Source organism: Stegodyphus dumicola, chromosome 1 (genome assembly GCF_044657685.1).
Source record: "Stegodyphus dumicola isolate Sdum_Otavi_A_Nest chromosome 1, ASM4465768v1".
NCBI classification, from domain to species: Eukaryota; Metazoa; Arthropoda; class Arachnida; order Araneae; family Eresidae; genus Stegodyphus; species Stegodyphus dumicola.
This window is the reverse complement of record NC_140768.1, coordinates 155338125-155355359: the sequence shown is the minus strand read 5'-3', so window position 1 is coordinate 155355359 and position 17235 is coordinate 155338125. Positions and strand designations below refer to the sequence as shown.

Genomic DNA, 17235 nt, shown 5'->3' with positions numbered 1-17235 from the left:
ATTATTTATGCGTAATTAAACTATTTCATTTTTATATTTTTAGTTGATTTCCCTGACCTCGTCTTTATACTATCACAACTATTTGTTGGGTGTTTTTCTATTCATAAATTGTTGAAGGCAATCTAACTTTAGGATTAACATGTATTAAATTTGATAAGCAGTATTAATTAGCTATATTTATTCCTATGTATGGCTTTTTTAATGCTCAAGAAAATCATATAGTATGTAACAGACACTATATGGAAACAGCCAGACAATATATCTATGAAAATTGTATTTAAAATATTATTTTTGCAGATAAAATTGCTCGGGCTTGTGAACAAGTTCAGCTGCCTGATGGAAAACTCATAAAAGAGGAAGAAAGAGAGAAAGGCAAAATCTCCAAACAAGTTTATCTGACCTATATGAGAGCCTGCACCTTGGCACTTTCTCTGCTTGTTATTTTCTTGATTGTTATCACTCAAGCTATGAAGATGGGTACAGATTTTTGGCTTTCTGCATGGTCTGAATCATCAGTTGATGAAGATGACCTGGAGGAAGATGATTTCATGGATGATGCTAAGGTTATAGGTTGATCATAATTTTACTAAAACCATTTTTAATAAAATTGCAGATTTTTACGATTGTAATTTACATAGAAAATGAAATCTGTATTTTCATTTTGGAGTAGAAGAGCCTAAAGTATTATGTATTTATGCTTTTACTTAGAATTGTAAATGCTTATTATTTTAAATATTTACTTTCATAAATCATTGTCACTAGTGTATGAAATTATTCTATTCTAAACATTTAACATAATTTTTTTCCCTGTTTTTGTAATTTTGTAATTATAAATTAAAAATTAGGAAAAAATTCTGATTACAATATGTGAGTTATTGAATTTAAAGTTCTTCTGCAACCCATACGTCTTTTCCAGTTTTTAGAAAAACTGCAAAATTAAAATGATTGCAAATGACTCTTAATATTAACATGCAAATCGTCTATTAAACAGAGATCTAGAATATTCTGGAAAGAAATGAGTATTTCTGATTTTTTTTGGTACATATTAAGCTTAAGATTTCCAATTTGAAAAAATTATCATTTACTTATTTACTTCTGTAATGAAAATAGGAAAATATTCACAATTTTTCTTGTAGGTTTAATCTAAAGAAAATAGGTATTGCCATCTAAAAGACAGAAAATATAAAATTATATTGCAAATTAAATATTATAGCTTTGAATGTATGCATTTCTTTAAAATTTCACTATTTAATGATGTTGATGTATGTTTTTTTCTTTAAAGCAGTTCTTTTTTTTTACATTATGTCTTCATAAATTATTTTCATTAATGTTGTTATGTTTTATTTTTTTAATCCCTTGTACTGAATTATATTCTGCCTGTAAGTTAATTTAATGAGGTTTTCCATTAAAATTTTTTTTTTTTTTTTTTTTTTTTTTTTTTACATCTTCAGTGCCAGTAACCCAATTCTAAGTTGATCAAGTGGATATTCGCATTTTTATAAGCTCTGCTAGCTTATATAAATTCTTAAATAAAAATTTTTAAATTAGCCATCAAACTAGAAAAATGACCTTTTGGATTTATAAGAGATTTTCATCACTAAATCGTTTCAAGATGTCATTAAATAATATCATGGTCTTCAACTGATTTTAGTGGAGTGAGCAGTTTAGAAAAACTTCTTTAATAAAAGAGATAGTTACTTTTTAAGTCTTTATTGTTTTCCCTTTTGCTGGGCAATACCAGTAACTGCTTATTTGATCCAATTTTTCTTTCTCGAATTTCTTAGCATATGACCCATAAATGTTAACTTTCTTTGTTTACAAAATGTTTAAACGTTTATGAAGAAATTTTAATATTATAAGAAGCTTGTTATAAAGTCATTGTATAAAGTGTACCTTCTGTATTTTAATATTTGTTTACTTTCAGATGGAAGAAATACATTATTACATAGAAATTTATGCTGTATTGTCTGCTGCAAGTATTGTATTAGCATTTGTAACAAATTTAGCAGCTCAACTTACATCTTTGAAAGCTGTTAGAGTGCTGCATGATAATATGCTGTTCAATGTCGTTCAGTGCCCTTTAAAGTAAGTACATGACTCTTGTTAGTTGATCATTCATGCAGTCAGTCTTAAATTTAAATGTTAATATATTTGATGGTGACTGTAATGAACACTTATTGTAGTAACCATTCCATTACCATGAGTAGTGTAAAATGTATCTTACTGATGAAACCGTATTGAATCCATTTCCATCATAGTGTTTTCACATCAAGAAATTATTTTTTTAAGAATGCAGAGTCGTTATAAGCTTTTCTTGTACTTTGTATAATGAAAAATTCACTCATATATATATATGTTTAATATTATATAAAGTTACTTTGTGTAGTTTTTTACTTAAAATTTAATCATGTTTATGTAATTTTCCTTAATATTATTTATTTTACATGTTATAAAAGTGGATTGTTTATCAATATGACAAAGCAAATCATTTAAAAAGTTGTTTTACCTGTAGTTATTAACATTTTGCAAAATTTGTGTTTCTACCTCTTGTGTTCATTGCAGTCCACAAGAAAGTCAAATTTTATGATAATGAAAAAATTTTACAATAGCGTAGATTGAAATTCTTTTATATATATATATTTCATTCATTCTTTTAATTGATTCAGCTCGTAGTTTTGTTTTTTAAATAATAATTATTTTTCAGCATTTTAATGTACCTATTTATACCATATTACGTTTAAAAGCGAAACATAGAATCAAACAAGATTATGTCAGCTTTATGTGAAAGATATGAAGGCAAATAAATTGTTTTTTTGTTCTGTACAATGTGATATCAATTATTTATAATCAGTCATTTGTTTTTAGAGAACGTTTTATAGCAAATTTCCTGCAGAGGAAATTCCAACTGTGTTACTGCATTCCAATTCAGTGTGTTTGCTAATTATTATCTGCATGATTTTCGGGATTTTCTCCATGTGCAATGTGAATAGGTGCCACTTTTCCATAGAAAAATCCTTCATGAAGGCATTCCTTGCCTTAGGAAGATAGCCTCCATGTACTTTACTATATTTAAATAACCAACTAACCTAATTAATGTGCAATTTCTAAACTAAGAAAAACAGTAACTCATCAAAGCCTAGTGTAGTTATCCAGTTGGGAAGAGTGTGATAGATACAGTGCCAATGGTTGAATTGCAGATGTATTTACTTAATGTGTACTTTTGGGCAGAGGTAACAGAAATATTAGAAGTTTTAATTTAAAATTTTGATTGATATAAAATTAGCAGTGTGTCCACAGAAAAGGAAAACCTTTTAAATTTTTTAACTTATTTTACAGAAGATCCTAAACCAATTCTAATGTAACAAAAAAATGTAACAATAATAGTTTAACTTTTAAAACTGTGTTTATTCTAAATTGTATGTTTACATAATAATATATTTTGCTTTGGAAAAAAGCATCTTTGATGATAATTAAATGATAATTAAGGGCTCTTTCAAACATAAATAAGAGTTTGTTTAATAAATTTACTATGTGATAAATGCCAGGAAATATCTTTGGACATAAATCATCTTCAAAATCATTTTTATTTGTTGCCTTTGCTACACACAGAAAAGAAGATAAAAATCTTACAATCTAGTAAATTTTGCCACTGTTAAACATTTCTGTAGTAGAATACAGCATGTTTCATTTATATTTTTTACATATTGTTTGACGTACAAAGAAGTATTGAATGCATATATAGGGCAATATTAATAAAATTGAAAATAAAGAAATTTTTGATGAATGATCCTCAGTAAAAGTTTATTTGGTTATTTAAGTTTCAAAATAACTGTTGCAATTCATTGAAGATTATGAAAAAATGAATAAACCGTATTTGGTGTTGTTATTGAATATAACAAATATGCCAAATTTCAAAACACACCAATACATAAAATGGAAAATTTTGAATAAAATACTCTAATTTCTTGCAGGTGGGCCTAGAAATATAGCTACTTTAAGGAGATGACAAGAATTTTATAGGTTATAATTCAAAATTTTGTTGAAAATTTTATAAAAATTACTTAAAAATACAAATTTTAAAGATATATCATAAAAAATGTATGAACTTCATTTGGATAGAATTCTGAAGGAAGGAATCAAGTAAGATTAATGAAAAATAGGTATTAATAAATATATACCGAATTCAGTTAACATTGGGGAGATAAAATTTTGAGAATGTTTTTTAGAAGAACTATCCAAGGAATTTTTACAAAACTTGGCACTTTGGCATAATTTAAGGAGAAGGATCAAAAAATAAAAATAATAATAATAAAAAAAAATCCTTATGTCATTTCAGAAACCATTCAATTTTGTGTCAAAATACTTCTGCTTAGAAGAACTGAAGATATAGAACTGTGTTTTTCTTTTTGACTCTGTGTACAGTATAGTCTGTCTATGAAATCACAAATGAGCCATGATTGTTTGCATGTTACCTCTCAGTGAATTTCTGTATCATATCTTGGTTGACAACTTGCATATTATTTAGTCTTCCTTTTTATGTTCTGCATTTTATTTTCACTAAAAATGTATTTCCATTAACTAGTATTTAAAAAAGCAAAATAATATTTTTCTTTGTTTGCAAATATAGTGAAAAGATTGTGATCTGTTTTTAATTCATTTTATGATATAAATATGTTATGTAATGCAGCATTTTTTAACTATCCCTATTTTTAATTCTAGGTTTTTTGATACTACTCCTGTTGGCCGAGTTATTAATAGGTTTTCTTCTGATATGAGCACTATTGATAAGGTTTAATATATATTTATAGTTTTAAACATCTATTATTTAAGAACATATCATTATTAAAAATTTGTGATGTAATTTGCTTAACTCTGATTTATGTACTTAAACAAAATTTATTAAGTAAAATTTTATATAATTACAATACTGCAATTAAAAAGTTAATAATGTATGTAACTTATGAGATTTAACATGAATTTGGTATTAATTTCAGTAAAAGGAAGCTCATTTCAATTCAATTGATAATGTAATAAGAATTATGAAACATAGATTTCTGCTGTTTCTGCTAACTTTAGAAGATTAATATAGTATATGTACTCTTTATACACTATCTAGCTCAAAGTATCCGAACACCCAGTGGTATGGACTCGGAGAGTCATGAGGCATATACTAATATGATGCTGGTCTCCCTTTTGTATTGTTGACAGCCTGCACATGTCTGGGGAGACTTTCCACTAGTTTTTGATAGGTGACCATAATTGACTTCCGGTTAGCTGAAGTGAGTGCTTGCAGTGAAGATGGTCAATTTGGCTACCTACATAATCTGCATTCTAATTCATACCAAAGGGTTTCTATGAGATTTATATCGGGGCCTCTGAGAAGGCCGGTCTAAGTTTTGAATACACATTTTGTCAATCCATGGCTGCACAAATCTCGATATGTGAACGGACCAGTTATCCTGCTGGAAGAGAAATGGGCCTTCCTTGGAATATTGTCATAGAGTTGGGAAACGAACCTTGTCCATAATGTCTATGTACATTTCAAAGTTCATGTTTCCAACCACAGGAACTAACAGACCCAGCCCAAACCATGAAAATTACCCCCACATCATGATGCTGTCAACACCAAACTTTACAGTCAGCACAATGCAGTCACTTAAAAAGCACTCACTGGGTATCTGCCAAACCCAGACATGCCCATCAGACTGTCGGATTGTAAAGTGAGATCCGTTACTTCAAAGAACATTTTTCCATATCTCCACAGTCCAATGACGATGAGCTCCACAGCACTGCAATTGATGCTTCACATTCTGGGGAGTGATAGTCGGCTTGTGAATGGCTGAATGACCATGAAATCCCAGGTTGTTTTTAACTCTGGATGAACAGTTTAGCTGGTAGCACCAGTTCCTGATGGACTTTGGAACTCCTGAGTGATTTCAACCAACAAAGACTTGTGAATTTGTTTCACTAACCTTTTCAGAGTTCTATGACTAATTTTTTTTGGCATGCCTCTTCGTTTTTCTGTAGTTTCACTGTCTCAACATTATTACTTCATGATTACATCACCCACAACGGATTTTTATTCCTGTAGAATGTCTGAAATTTCATGAACTAATTTCCCACAAAGGTGGCATCCTACTATATTGCTACAATTAAAGTCACTAAGCTCCTTTGACTTACTGATTGTCTCACAAGCGCATAAATATGACCTGATAAACTACTACCAACATATACCACTATGTAGCAACAAACCACTGCATAGCTTTTGATTATACATCAAATTATGTCACCTGCGAGATCCACTTCTTTAAATGGCTGCCTGTATACTTTTGGCCAGATAGTGTATAACTAAAGAATATACTAATCGTATCTTAAAAATAAATAAATAAATAAATAAATAAATAAAAAATAAATGGGGCTTCAGATTTTGTAGCATAAAGGAATTATAAAGTTGAACATGTAGATTTAAAACTTGATGGGAAGCAAATGTATTTAATAATTACCGATTCAAAATGATTCAGTATAGAGTGGTAGTAACATAAAAACTCTCAGGGAGACTGAAAGGAGGTAAGATTTTTTTAATTTTATGGTACTTTTCTTTAAAATAAAATGTTCCAAATGTCTGTGTAAATATTTCTGAAAGTGCATTAACAAGCCAATGATAAAAGTAGGTAGTGAAACAAGGGAAAAGATAATTGAAACAGAATAAATCTTTAGTATTTATTAAAGTTGATACATTAGTTTTATTTTCATTCAGAACTTGTATGCCAGATTTCAGGGGTAGCTAGTAATGCATGTAAAGCAATATAATGCAATAATATTATTTTTTTATTCATGGATATGCTCTTATGTCATTTTGTTTTAGATACATGCCTATTCAAAAATCATGATATTAAATTTTAAAATGCCTTTTTTTTTAATATTGTATTTTAGTATGGGAAGAATCTCATTTCACTCTCACTGATATTTTTATTTATTTATTTCCAGAAACTTCCTGTAACATTACCAATTTTGTTGAGATTTATATTACTTTGCCTGTCTGCCATTGTTGTGGACATGATTGTCACACCATACTTTATCGTTGTTGTTGTACCTGTTGCTGCTATTTATTATTTCCTGCAGCACTTTTTCCGTTTTACATCAAGGTGAGACTATTTCTATATATGATTTTGGCAATTTTTAAGCTAAACTAATGAAGTTATAGTCGGAACAATGCTTAAATTCTTGTTCTTTACCTTTTGCTTTCTAAATAAAGCAAGATTACCTAAATTTAAAGCAAAAGCAAATAATCATGATAATTTGAAAAGGAAGCCAAATAGAGATGACAGTATGTACTAAATGTAGAAGGTGTTATGTAACATATTAAGAAAACATTTTATGACTTGCCTATTAACAAACATTACCTCTTGTACTTGTGTGTGACGAAAAAAGTGTGAGGAATTCAGTATTTATTTTAAATATTAATTGTGAGAGTTCTCCAAATTTTTTTGAAAATATGTGCTTAAGGAAATTGTTTTTCTAATAGAGAACTTCAGAGGTTGGATTGCATTACAAAATCTCCAGTTTATTCTCATTTTTCGGAAACTGTGTCTGGACTATCAACTATTAGAGCATTTAGGTTTGTGCACTTTTGTTATCAATTGCTTTTATTTTGCAGAAGTCTAAAAATTATGTTTTAAATAAACTTTTAATTTTTTATTTTGTTTTTAAATTTTATTTTAATCATCCTTAATTCGTATTTCTACTTTTAACAGTAGGTTCAGAATTATGTTTTTGTAATTCTGACTGACATTAGCTTTTAAAAAATTCTAACATTTTAAAATTGTTATTTTGAATGTGTTTTGTTGAATTTCCATCTGAGGAGCATCAAACATTTTGTATTTATTTTTGATGTGCACAATAAGGAACCTTTCCTATGTTAATGTACTGTATTTAGAAAACAACTGATTACTGCTTATATGTCCTCTGTCATCATTATGATACCATACAAGCTCCACTGTATGGTATCATCTTATGGTCACCATGGTCAACATTTGGTATGTCACACTAACCAAAAATTAAAAACTTTAATATACTGAGTTCATCTTTATTTGACTATTTTTTAGATTTTTTAACTTTTATTTGATAAAATGTTCATTTTATGATTATTGCATGTGAATTTTACCGTACATAATATTGTTGCGTTCTTTCTTACTTCTGACAGCAATTGTTACGTTATTTTCTTCCTTCACGTTCGTACATACGGGGTTTGTATGGATTTGCAGTGAATAATGATGACACTTGATGATGAAGTATCAAAACGCACTTTATTTACCAATATTAATCAGATAGCTTCAAAAGCACTTTTATAGTCATTGAACTGTTATAAACATGCTGACACGTTCAGCGATACAGCCTTCACACTGTCAGGCAATAACGGTGGAGACAGCTTCACTGCAAAGCACCAGAATACAGCTCCTGACTCTGCTTGGTCGTTCTCGGAACTCCACGTACTCTCGAGACTCTCCATGCCACAACTCGCAATGCACTCGATGATACACAAGAGTATAGCTCTCAACTCAGCACAGTCTAAGACAAAACTCGACAATGCACTAATTCGCGATACACTAAAAGACTCTCTCGATGCACTCGACAACCAATCAACTTGGCGCTAGACTTCGAGACACTCGCTCAATGACTGACCATCAGCTCGCTAGACGAGACACACCCTAATTGACTGCAGACCAGCAAGGTTTATATAGCTTTTTGCTTGTGTTCGAGAACATTCTGAGCTAAACCGGTAAGAATTCGTTCCAGAATGTTCTCCATCCGTCCATGGTATATCGACGATTTTGTTGCCAAATGGGCAATTTCTCACCAAATGTAGCAACCCTGTTTTCCTTTGTCATTTTATGGCAACCCTAAAACTGCTTTGCGGGGAGGCCATCTTACCGTGCCTGTACATTTCGTAACAATATCTGTAATGCGATTTTTAAATTATCTGTAATTTTAATATGATATTGGTTTTAATTTGATGCTAAGGATGACTAAAAAGGCATAACATTATTTTTCATAGTTAACATAATGCAATAATAATTCCCTATTGAAAAACAATTAATGCATCTAAGAGCAGGCAAAATATTGTAATGTCAATATTTTTTAGTCTTCAGTTTGTAAATTGTCTTTTGTGCATCATATACTCAAATGGTAATCATGTTACAGAAAATCTCCTGTGAGGGCTTTATGACCTTAATGGATTATCTTAATTCTTCATTAGGGATGGCACATGTGCAACCTTTCATTGTACCCTAATTAAAAATATCTAATACATGATCTCGGCACTGCTGGTGATGTGACATTTTGTAAGTGGTCATCTAGTCTGCTGAAACTTGTAAATTTTGTTTCTTCTGTGGAATGCCAAAAATACTATGTATGTGTCTCCTCACCTCGAGATTTACCAGAATTATTGATATAGTGGCCTACTGAAAAAGGTCACTGACAATGACTTACTTCATTATGTATTTACCATTTGGATATATATAGTTCATATATAGGATGAATCTGAAAAAAAGTGGGCAAAACTTTATGGGGTGATAGAAGCAGCTATGCAAACAATATTCATCATAGAAAGTTTAGGCTAATTGCATGCTGCTAGCTGGCATTGTAAATATTATAAAAGGGTAGGTCCTCGCACCTAATGGCATTTTTGTACTGTGGATTGTTGAGAAGATGGATGGTTATACGAACCATGAAATTTCCAGGGTGATGGCTTGGTCTAGATGGTCCCATAGCTCGGCCACCAAGATCACCGGATCTCTTGTGTTTGGACTTTTTACTGTAGGTCAGTATGAAAAGCCTAATCTATGAGTGCCCTACTAAAATGCAAATTAACAGTTGTAAACAAAAATACAGTGAATTTGTTTCTGTAGCAACTAAAAAGTGTCAACTGCCAAATCTGGAAAGCAAATAATAATAATAATAATAATAATAAATAAATAAATAAATAAATAAAAAATAAATTATAAGATTGACAGAAGAATAATAAAACAAACACAATGCTATTTATTTGTGCAAACCAAAATTACTTTCTTGCCAATCCAATATATAAAATTCCCATGTTACTCTAAGTGTAATTAATCTGATATCGTACAAAATGTTTTAATATTCCACTTGGGTCAGCTCTGTTACTAACCTCAACTGATAAACCATTTTAAACTTTCAGTGATCCCTTTTGGTTGACCATTATGAACACTTTCAGATTTTGTATATGTATTTTTTATCATATTTCTGTATTTAGGAAATACATATTCTTTGTTTAAATAAACTGATTAAATATATCTTGATTTTCCAGGTAATGTTTTATTTAGTATTTTTTTTTCTTTATGAATTAGTGTGGTTGTTTTCATTTCAGTTTATACATTTATTCTTTTGCAGAGCAGAAAATCGCTTTACAGAGATGATTATGACATGTATAGATGTCAATAATGCTGCATTTATTTTAGTCAATTGTGCAAACTGCTGGTTGGGCATTTCACTTGTATGTATACCTTAAACAATTTGTTAGTATTGTATTAAATTTTTTATAAGTACAAAATTTCTGTTAGGCTTTTTAAAAAGTTTTCATTCTTTCTTCACATAATGATCCTGTTAGTTTTCCCCCAATGTGTAGAATCATTAGAGATGCAGTATGTAAAAGATAATTTTTTAACGTTACTTGTTTTTATATATTAATGCTTAGATAAACATTAGAAATATATTTATTTGTGTTTATTATTATTTGTGTTTATTGTTTGATTGTACAAACTATAAATAAAACATGATGTATAAAACTATTATTGACAAATGCTGAATTATTTATGATTTCCAGAGCTTGAAAAAAAAAGTAATTAAAATTGGATAATTTTAATATTGTAAAATAATTACTTTTATCAGTTGTCAAATAAGCATTTAAGCATAAATTTATCAATTTTATTATCATTTTTTAAAAATAAGGAAAAACTGTATTTTGCAATTGTCTGTACCTAGATAAAAAGTAGCCAACTCTGTGAATTGGCAAGAAACATATGTTTGGCTCTTTTTATGTCTCTTAGGTACTTTCCTATACATAAATAATAACAATAAAAAAACATTTATTAGGGAAAAAACACAAAAGTCTTTATTTTATTAAAGTCATTATTTACATTTGTACTGCCAGAGGATACTATATAGTAAAGTAACTATTAAATATAAAGCATATAAATTTGTATGCACTTAAATATTATTATTGTCATGTGTGTATTAAAAAGTATGCCAAAAATGGGTAGTTCTGCTATAGATGAAACCGTGGATGAAGAAAGTACCGGGAAGTAAGTACCAGTAAAATTATCTTATTTAAACTTATATAATTTCCGCAACTGAAATGGTGTTATTCATATTAATGTTTTTTATACATATGATGTATTGGTAATTTGGTCTGTTAGTATTATTTATTAATCATAAGAAATATTGAATGAACTTGATTTTCATTGTTCTCTGTTCTTTTGAATTGTGAATAAATAAGGCACAATCTTTATAACTGCAGTGAATTATTATTCATATACTTTTAATCTTTCAAAAAGTTTTTCTAAAACTGCATTTATACGGTCAAAAGTCTTTAATCCGGACTCGTCGGGACTTCGGCGATTCTGGATTATAGATCATCAATTTAAATCTGGTAAGATGGCATGCAGAAATTATAAAATTAAAAATATGAAACTGTAATTTATTAAATAAAGAGCAGTTATTATCTAAAGGGTATCAAAATTTACAAAAACAAAACAAAAAAAAGCTTAATATTTATTTGTTTACTTTATTAAACATTTCTTTCAACGTGCGCATGCGTAAAGCATACATTACGCATAGTCGAAATTAGAATATTGCAACCAGAAAACTATTTGATGGTATTCGTGATATTTATAATGATGAGGAATTTGATTTAAATCATATCAAAGATGGAGTACGTCGAGATGAAATACTACATTTACTAAGGAATTATAAGCTGAATAAAATAAAAACATCTGCCCTGAAGATAAGGATAGTGCTGACAGATCAACTTCCAGTTCATTGCGTGCCGCGACATCTTCCCCCCCCCCTGGAGAGCAACGTGAAATTGATAAACAGATTTCGGAATGGTTAGAGAAACAAAGGATATGCCTTTATCCATTTTTTGCAGCAATTTCACTTTTTGTTTGATGGACATCGTAACATGCTTTCACTTTGTAGGTCCTTTGGCAGCTCCAGAATCAGAAATTCTTTTTGACATAATCGAAAGTTCAAGCTTACTTTTATAAAATTGCTCTAACAGTCTGCAAAACGTAATAAGCCAGATCCAATTAGAAGATTAAGGAACAATGCAATCTGCAACATTAACTGAAATAGATAATTAGATAATTTTATCTTAGCTTATACCGTCCGTTATACATTAAACGCGCATGCGTAAAGGTATTATGCGCATGTGTCAATGCATTATGCATTCACGCATGCGCAGAAAGTTTGTAGCTTTGAGGTCTGGATTATAGATCATTCCGGATTATGGACGTCCGGATTAAAGACTTTTGACTGTACTAGTTTCAGTACTTTTCATACAGTCTTCATAATTTATAAAAATGCTTGTTTGGATATATTTTGTTGATCATAAAATTATGAAATATATATGATGAGATTCAGGTATCTCCATATATATTAAAACTTTATGTTTAAAAACAATCAAGAGTGTATATACAATTCAGGATCTTGATAACTTTCTGAAGGATTGAGTATTAAAATTTTATAAAATGTAATGCATAAAATTTGCTCATTATTATAAATTTAATGTTTCTGCTGATTTCTGCTGATTACAAAAGTAAATAAGCATTAATTATAAAATTGTCATTATAAAATACAAAAATTATTATCATAAATATAAAATTCTATAAAAATAATATCCTTTCATTACATCATTTAAAAGCTTGTATTTATTCCATTTGAAATTTTAAGCCTTTGTACTTTCACTATGCTTTCATTATGACATAAATTGCAAGTTTTTTTTTAGCAGTGACTTTTCCCTTCCTGTAAAATTTTGACTTCTCCTGCATTTAAATTGTATTAAACTGATATGCACTATATGCACAAATTAACAACCAAATATTAAAGAAACATTTATTATTGATTTGATAATCTCTTGAAAAAGTATTGCATTAAAACTTTTTTTAATAATCAGATGTGTAAAAGGAAACTGAATAATACAATGACAGTTCATGTCTAGCTGAATAGTTATAATTTAGACTAGCCATAAATTTTCCGTTTTCAGAAGAAATAAAAGATTATTCAGTATTTTAAAAGATTTACATCAAAAGTATGAGTGAAAATCAAAAATTACAACTATTGTTTTTCTAGTTCATTTGCACAAAGATGTTGAGCAAGTGCATCGTTTTTTTCACAGTCTCCTTTCTTTTCAATGCATTTGTTCCAGTGGTCCACAAGCTGGCATATACCTTGCAAGAAAAGGATATTTGAGTGGTTGTGCAACTATTCATGCATCACTTTCCTCATCTAGAATATTATCAGTGGAAAATAATTGACCTCATAAGCATCTTTGACCAGTCCAAAGAGATGATATGGTGGGAAGAGATGAAATCTAGATTATAATCAGGGCTACAGCTCCTCAAACTCCAAATAGTTAACGTTTTCAATGATCTGGCAAAGGTCTTGCACTTATGCTCTGTGATAAGCTTTGCTGCCATCTGACACAAATTTTAGGGAAGCTGAGCTTATCTTGGATGATTTGATAGGCAGAACCATGACTAATCTATAAAGAACACACTATATCATCAATGGTAACTTGCCAGTTCACCAGCACTATCTCTCCAGCTTGCTGACTCTTTTCATCAGTGGTGGAGTTTGATGAGTCTTCCGCTCCATCTTTGTGCATCATGTTTGTCTGACATTAAAGTTTCTTGATCCACTCACACACATTTCTATGCAGTACTATTTCTATATTATGTTAAACATCTCTGATGAATTTCAGCCCTTGATAGACCTTAGAATGAGAGAAATTGGATAATTGCTCTTTGTTTCTGTGTGATACACACTAGTAGCAGAGTGGCTGTGTTTGTGGTGGCACAGAAGCAACAGAATCCAGGTCAAATTGCGATCACATGATCACAATACCATCAACTTTAACATGCTCACTACCTATACATAAAAAGGAACCATCTCCCATAGGTTGATAGTATATTTTTGTATAGTAACCAAAATTGATTCCAGTATGAGAATTCAGGGTTCCTTTAATCAAAACTGAGTCACAGCTTCATTGAGTCATCGGTCTGTTAGAACAAGCCATATGGCTTATATATAAGCCAGTTGGTAGTGAACATGGGCAGAAGACAATGAGATAAACTTCAAGAAGTGTTATAGTGAAAGTAAAAAGTGCAGTTAGTTTTTACTAGTGAAGTGAAAGTGCAGTTATTTTTTAACTTTCACTCATATTTATGTGTCTTCACTTACATGTTTCACTCATATTTATATTTTCTCTGTGGATATTGAGTTCATAGGGATATTTAATGAAACCATAATAAATTATGGTTTATATAATTTTATATAAACCATAATTTATTATGGTTTATATAATCTATTTTAATATATAAGTATAAAATACATTAGTAGCATCAAGATTATTGTGATTACAGTTTTACTGAGTATGTATTGTACATTTTAGCAATCTATTTATATTTATTTTATATGCATTTCATTCCTTTAATATGAAAAAGGAATTTCATTTTGCTTTTTTGAACACTAACTTAAGTAGAAGAAAGGTAAAATACTTATTTTAGCAGCAATAAATGTATTTTTCAATGCTTTTTGCAGTGTTTAACCCTCCGAGCGTTATGGGTTTAGCCCTGAAATTTCAAAGTTCCTCAAAATGTCATGAATGAGTGGTATTTTCTTGATTTTAATTAAAAAATGACTCTCTCATTTTGTACCTTGATTTCTTTTCTTCCAATATACATCCAAACCGAAATCAGATGCATTAAAAACTAGCAGAAATGATCATGTATAATGAATAAGAGTAAGATAAGTAGCATTCTTTAATAAATGTCAGTCATGTTATTGCTTTTGTAATATGGATAGGTAGAGGGAATATGTTATTGTTGAGAAAATAATATTTTTAATTTATACGGTTAGATTTCTTTGATATGCTTCATTTGTTAGATTTAAAATTAGTAGCAGTAGCTTTCTATATTGTACGTAATTTTGTATCAAAAAGGATTTAGTATGAAAGAATTAGTAGTAATGTTATTGTTTTTATTTTTAATCTTTTAATAAAGGAGAAAGCTTTGTTATATAACTAATAAAATCAATTATGAAAATTTACTTACTGATATCAGAAAAATTTGATTTTAGGATTATTTGGGAGGTTTTATTCTTTTTGTCGCAACTTTATCCTCTATGTTAGCATCAATTTATGGTCATGCTTCTGAGGCATTTGTTGGAATGTCTATGACTTACACACTTTTGGTACGTATAATTTTCTTTATATATTTTAAATAAATGAATTAAGATTTAAAATATAAATACAATTTGTACTTGTTATAATAATAACTTACTTAGTCTCTGTTCTATTACAACAATCACTGCAAAAAGTATCCAGCAGATGGGAGTGTATTAAATCCATTTTTTTCCCCTTGCTACCACTTCCTAAGGTTCTGTTTATTTCAAATGTCGGAGATCATTATATTGAAAGCTAATTTTATTTTGCTTCAAATTCAAATTCACTTATTCATAGTATTTATAGTAATATTATGTTTTTGTTATCTTATTTTCCCTTACAGTAGTACAGTAGCACAGCTAGAGCAGGGTAGAGGGAAAAGACATTTTTCATGTTAAACATATTGAGTCATTTGTAAAGTTCTTTAGTTTTTTGTGATAAATGCAAATGAAACAGTATAAAAACACAGGAAACTTTCATTAAATTGCATAAGCAACATTTTATTCTATGACTTTTTGCCCTCTCTCCTGCAAAACGATCTTATTAGGTTTATTCATAAAGAAGTTATCAACATGCTGTTTTACAATCTCCAAAGGAGTGAACTCCAGACCCTTCAGAGAATTTTGTAGTAACATGAAGAGGTGAAAATCCAAGAGGGTCTGGTGAAGTGAATGTTCGGGAAGGGGGTGACACAAAATATCTTATTCAGTAGGTTTTTCTCTGATATTCTTCAAAATGTGAAGCATTGTAACTGTAGAAGACAATACCTCAAAGTTTATTCAGTTCTAAATGCTTTCCTTTGATTTCTGCTTTCATAAGTGCCACTTGGGAACATTATCTTTTTGAATTTATTGTCTGATTTGGAGGTAACAATTCTTAGTATGTAATTCTTTTGTAGTTCTGTCATATATACAGCATTACGCTTTTGGGATACATCCTTCTTTTGACATTACTAAAGGAGATTCTTTTGGATTACCCCATGATCATTTTCTCATAGCATTATTGTATAGTAATCACTTCTCATATCCGGTAATGAATCATTTCAAAAAAGGAGCTTCTTTATTTTTTTGTCAGCAGAGGATCATGCCTTTGAAACTGATAGAGTTTTGATTAAAATTTATACCAAATATAAGGTTGTTATTTTGAAATTTTGTTTTTTACTGTCATGTTTCTCTTCTCTCTTGACAGAATCACATGTTAAAAATTGAGCAAACGTATTCTGCTGTGTTAAATGTATTGAGGTATGGTTGTATAGGTACCCATATATCGTAGGAGCTTACATACACAATCTGTTTCAAATGATAATGTATTATACTTTTTGGAATATTTATTCTGATAATTCCTGAAATGTATAATGTGGATTTTCATTAGTAATTTTGATAGCTGTCTAGAACAAGTCCAGTGTCAAACTACCTTTGAATTGTGTCATCAAAGATAGCACATTTTCCATATGTAGCACAAAATTTACAGCTGTCTAATTTTAAAATTTACAAAAGCAGTCTAGCTAGGCTAGCTTTTTTTTTTTTTTTTTTTTTTTTTTTTTGAAATAAAACAGTATAACATGACACAAATGAACTTTTGAATTCTCCATTTTTGGCATTTTATGCTGCAGCAGGTGCTAGAATTATGCAGTGGGTGGGAAAAGGACCATATTTAAACATCCACTTTAATCAAGGCCAGTCTGTATGAATAGTAGCAAAAAAATTAGAAGAAAATGTGCTTCAATTTGGAAAATGGCAGGACTTTTGGGATGACCTTATGTTACATCTTAT

At 29.6% G+C, this 17235-nt stretch overlaps 1 protein-coding gene across 2 annotated transcripts in view; it reads left to right on the top strand.

The window, feature by feature from the left end:
* The window catches only part of LOC118198613 (ATP-binding cassette sub-family C member 8-like), a 105981-nt gene that overhangs the window by 72270 nt on the left and 16476 nt on the right, over positions 1-17235 (top strand). For both annotated transcript variants that reach the window (XM_085822328.1, XM_085822333.1), the window contains exons 19-25: positions 298-563; positions 1925-2085; positions 4720-4789; positions 6988-7145; positions 7526-7618; positions 10414-10516; positions 15379-15492. In XM_085822328.1, coding sequence (XP_085678454.1) covers positions 298-563; positions 1925-2085; positions 4720-4789; positions 6988-7145; positions 7526-7618; positions 10414-10516; positions 15379-15492 — 965 coding nt within the window. The remainder of the gene's footprint in view (positions 1-297; positions 564-1924; positions 2086-4719; positions 4790-6987; positions 7146-7525; positions 7619-10413; positions 10517-15378; positions 15493-17235) is intronic.